Genomic DNA, 4,651 nt, shown 5'->3' with positions numbered 1-4,651 from the left:
GTGGGTGCCTGCCCCCTCCCCGAGTGGGTGCCTGCCCCCCCCCGAGTGGGTGCCTGCCCCCTCCCCGAGTGGGTGCCTGCCCCCCACCAGTGGGTGCCTGCCCCCCAAGTGCGTGTTGCCCCCTCCCGCCATCTCGCCTCCCCCCGCCGGGGCTGCCGCCGGCTTCACCCTGCCCGGGGCTCGCCTTGTCCCGCCACGCAGCGCTGCCACCGCCTCCTCCTCCTCCTCCTCCGCCCGCCCTCCCCCCCTCCTCCGGCGGCACCTGACGCGCGGGGTCCCCACACCCCCTGCCCGGCCCCCCTCCCTCCCTCGCCCCTCCCGGCGCTCTCGGTGCGAGCGGGAAGGGAGCGGAGGCGCCGGGCGCTGCCGGCCGCTGCCCAGCGCGGCCCGCGGAGCATGCGAGGGCGGCGGGGGGGCACCCAGCTCGCTGCCCCCCCGGGCGGGCCGGCGGCGGGGCTGAGCGGCAGCCGGAGCGGGGCGTGGGGAGGGGGGCAGCGCAGCCGGCCGGCGTGAAACGGGCTGGCTGGGGGCGGGGGGGGGCGAGGAGCCGCGCATCCCGCTGCCCCCCACCCACCACCCACCCACCTACCCATCCATTCATCCATCCCTCCACCCCGGCTGCGGGGACCCAGCGGGGCAGCAAGGTGCGGAGCGAGTCCTGGAGCAGGCTGCAGGGATCATGCCGGGGGGGCTACGCCTCGGCATCGCTTTCTCCTCGCCCTCCATGGAGCCCAGACCTTCTCTACAATGACTTTCCCTGAGCTGAGCAATGGCAGCTTGAGTGGGAACCGGACGGGACAGGGTGGCCAGAGCGGTGCCAACAGGTCCTGGGGGCTGCAAGGTGAGGAGACCCCCCAAGGCAACGGCACCACGCTGACTTTCGCCTTGGATGTGCAGGCGGTGGGCGTTGGGGTCTTCCTGGCCGTCTTCATCCTCTCGGCCATCGTGGGGAACATCCTCGTCATCCTCTCGGTGGCTTGCAACCGGCACCTGCAGACAGTCACCAACTACTTCATTGTCAACCTGGCCATTGCCGACCTGCTGCTCAGCACCACCGTGCTGCCCTTCTCGGCCACCTTGGAGGTGCTAGGCTTCTGGGTGTTTGGGCGCATCTTCTGCAACATCTGGGCAGCGGTGGACGTGCTGTGCTGCTCTGCCTCCATCATGAGCCTGTGCATCATCTCTGTGGACAGGTACATTGGTGTCAAGTACTCCCTTAAGTACCCCACAATCATGACTGAGAGGAAGGCGGGGGTCATCCTCGTGGTGGTCTGGCTCTCCTCCATGGTCATCTCCATTGGGCCACTGCTGGGATGGAAGGAGCCACCACCGCCAGATGAGAGCATCTGTAGCATCACAGAAGAGCCGGGCTATGCCCTGTTTTCCTCCCTCTTCTCCTTCTACCTGCCCCTCATGGTCATCCTGGTGATGTACTTCAGGATCTACGTGGTGGCCAGGCGCACCACACGGAGCTTGGAAGCAGGGGTCAAGAAGGAGAGGAATAAATCCATGGAGGTGGTACTGCGCATCCACTGCCGCAGCGTAATAGAGGAGCCTCTCTCCAGCACTAGGAGCAAGGGGCACAACTTCAGGAGCTCCCTCTCTGTGCGACTCCTCAAGTTCTCCCGTGAGAAAAAAGCAGCCAAGACTCTCGCCATCGTCGTGGGTGTTTTCATCCTCTGCTGGTTCCCCTTCTTCTTCATCCTGCCTTTTGGTAAGTGACACTGTCCCCCATCCCAGCCCATCCGCTTGTGGCCGAACCCCTGGGGAACTGCTTCTTGGGACAAACTTTCAGGACACAACTCCTGCTTGGAGGTGAGGAGTAAGTAACTGATAGGTGAATAAACCAGTGATTAATTAATTCAATTAATGAATATTTATTCAATATTTATTAATCAGAATCATATGATCAATCAAAGTAAATAGCAAATGAATAAAATAGCAGGATAATGATTGGTTTAATTAATTCATTCTACATTCAGCAGTTTAATTAATGAAGTTCAGGCTAAGGAGGAAGCAACTCTGTTTCAAACAGGCTGTGATTATGGCACAGTGGTTTCCAAACAGCATTGCCGTCCCCGCCCCCAGCATCCCTTCCTCCCAGTTTGGGGAAGGGCACCTGGACCTGCCCCCGTGGGGCCAGGGCTCCCACTTCTGTTGTGACCTGGAGAAGGTATTGCAGATGAGTGAGGTTTCATCCCCCCCAAGGAGCGTGTCAGAGTCTGAAGCAGAAGTCTTGCAGACTTCCCGGGATGCCATGGTTGTGCAGGGACTTGGAGCAGGACTAGGTCATATCTACAAGGGTGATGGTCCTCAGTGATTTCCCAGGACTGATCCCCCTCCTTCAGGAGTCAAGCCCTCAGCTCCCAGCCCTGCCACGGTGCCCGTGTCACTGGGTGCTCATTTGGGGTTGTCTGACGAGTTGTGCTCTAAAGTTTTGGCAAGTTGTTTGCCCGGGTGAAACGGGTGCAGTCCTCTGCGTGCAGAGGAGGCTGAGCGGGCACAGAGCCCACCAGGGAGGGTGATGCCCAAAGCAACGTCCCCTTCCAGCACCAGTGCTACCCGTGGCCATGCAAAACCAGTGCTCCCTATCACCACCTCACATAACAATGGGCACCCAGCTCAGGGCACCTGATTAAGCTTCTGGAACGGTGTAGCTAAAGCTAAGGGGAGAAAAAGAGATTAAAATAACTCTGAATATTGACGATGGCCTTTGCACAGAGCTCAGCAAAGCAGAGAGGTCTGTCACTCCATCTACTGGGTGGGACCCACGTGTCCCGCAGCCCACTGGGCACTTGGCTTCAACTAACCCTGCAGCCAGGGAAACGCTACAGCTAGTTCTGCACTTTTTCTCAGGATTTTTCAAACCCTCTTGCTTGAAGCTGCCTCTCAAGTCAGTGGAAACAGCATTGTGACCACAGGACAGATTTTGATCTGGTGAGGTTTTGATCTCCCTCCAGCACTGTGTCCCCCCCTGGGAACAGCTGGAGCCCAAGGCTGACACATAATTGAGGCCACTCAGTCCCCACCTGCCCTTCAGCAGGATAATTCACCAGAAGCGCTGGGAGCTGAGGTGTCCCTCGGGTGGTCTCACCATGCTGCTGTCTTGTGCCTCTTTGCTTCAGTCTCTCTCTCTGGGTGCGGGTGGTATTTGGTGTGTTTGTCTCTGCACTTTGTAGGGCTGAAATTGCTGCTGTGAAGAGTTTTCATCCTGCGTGAGCTTGGGAGTGCGTGGTATAACTCAGGCAGGGAGCAGTAAAGGCTGCAGTGAACTTTTCTTACTACAAGACCCAGGATGAATTATCCTGCCCGCCTGTGCCTCAGTTTCTCCTTAATTGACCGGGTGCATTGGGGGATTTTTGTAGCCTGCAAATAAATAGTTCAGGAATTGTGGGGCTGGCAAGATGCCAGTTCCCAAAGGCTGAGCCCCCATCTGATACTCGTCAATCAGCAGGGCAGAAACCAGCTCCAAACCTCATTCAAACCTTTACACCTGGCAGCTCATGAAGCTGGGAGTTGGGATCCTGTTCCTCTGAGTGATCCCCAGTACTTGGAAATAGAGAGCGAACAGCAGGCAAATACTTTTCAGTAGCAAAAAATATTTTATTTTGTTGTACCTTCTCTGTCCTCCCTTGAAACCCTTGAACCAGCTTCTCCACTGACGTGCATCACCACCCTTGCAGTGAAGTCAAGGGAGATACACTGATTTACACCAGTTAAAAACCCAAACTTCATTCTTTAAGTACCTCCCATGATCCCATTTGCTTCCTCCAAGCACACAACTTGCCAAGTCCTTTATAAACATGGCTTTGATCTTTACTTCCTGCTGTATTATATGTATAATATAAACACAGCAAAAGTTCATTTATTTTATGATGACAAAATATGCTGCCTTTGATTTCAGCCCCCCTTTTATTAATTGCAATTTCCTACTCAAATTTGAGAATCATTCAATGCTATCTAGAAGGAGAACAGAAACTCCTGCAAGATCTAATCTCTGAGTTTACAGCTCAGGAGACATGTCTGAAACTCGGAGAAATCAGCAAGGTTCACTTTAAATCCACAAACTGCAACATGCCAGGGCCAATTCTCCTTGAAAAGATCGTAAATGATTAAGTAGAATGGCTTTTTTATTTGCTTGTTAGACAAACTTAGGATAAATAAATTGGGGGCAACTGGAAATGATATTGATACTCATTTTAAATGAAAATGAAACACTCATGGGAAAAAAAATTCACTTTCAATTGAAGTGAAAGTTATTGTTTCAATTTGAGTGGAACACTATTAACAAATGAGTACTCAGATACGTTTCCAAATGAACTGTCACATTAAAATGAAATAAGTGCTCTATTTCCTTCTGAAAATATTTAAGTGTTTTGACTTTTTTCTTTTTTTCTATTTGACATGAATTTGCAAGAAGTTGTCATTGACTTACGCTGTTGACTGACTGCTGTCTGGTTATACTTTTTAGGGATAAGTAAATTTGTCAGCTGAAAAAACACTCCCAGCTCTACTTAGTATTTGCTTAGCAATCAGAAACTTCTGTCCTGGCTGTCACCAGGCTCCATGTGAGGCTGCACACGTCCTTGCAACTCTCTGCAACACAGTTTCCTCATCAGTTACGCAGAAGCAATATATATCACCACAGTGT

General features: G+C 53.5%; 1 protein-coding gene across 1 annotated transcript in view; it reads left to right on the top strand.

Moving 5' to 3' along the window:
- Positions 1 to 4,651, top strand: part of ADRA1D (adrenoceptor alpha 1D) — an 85,619-nt gene that overhangs the window by 33,961 nt on the left and 47,007 nt on the right. Inside the window, exon 2 of the mRNA XM_080396822.1 lies at positions 91 to 1,714. Within this exon, the coding sequence (XP_080252948.1) occupies positions 748 to 1,714 (967 nt within the window). The 5' untranslated portion in view covers positions 91 to 747. The remainder of the gene's footprint in view (positions 1 to 90; positions 1,715 to 4,651) is intronic.

This window comes from Falco punctatus (assembly GCF_963210335.1).
Source record: "Falco punctatus genome assembly, chromosome: 1".
Lineage (NCBI taxonomy): Eukaryota > Metazoa > Chordata > Aves > Falconiformes > Falconidae > Falco > Falco punctatus.
This window is presented reverse-complemented; position numbering and strand designations above follow the sequence as displayed.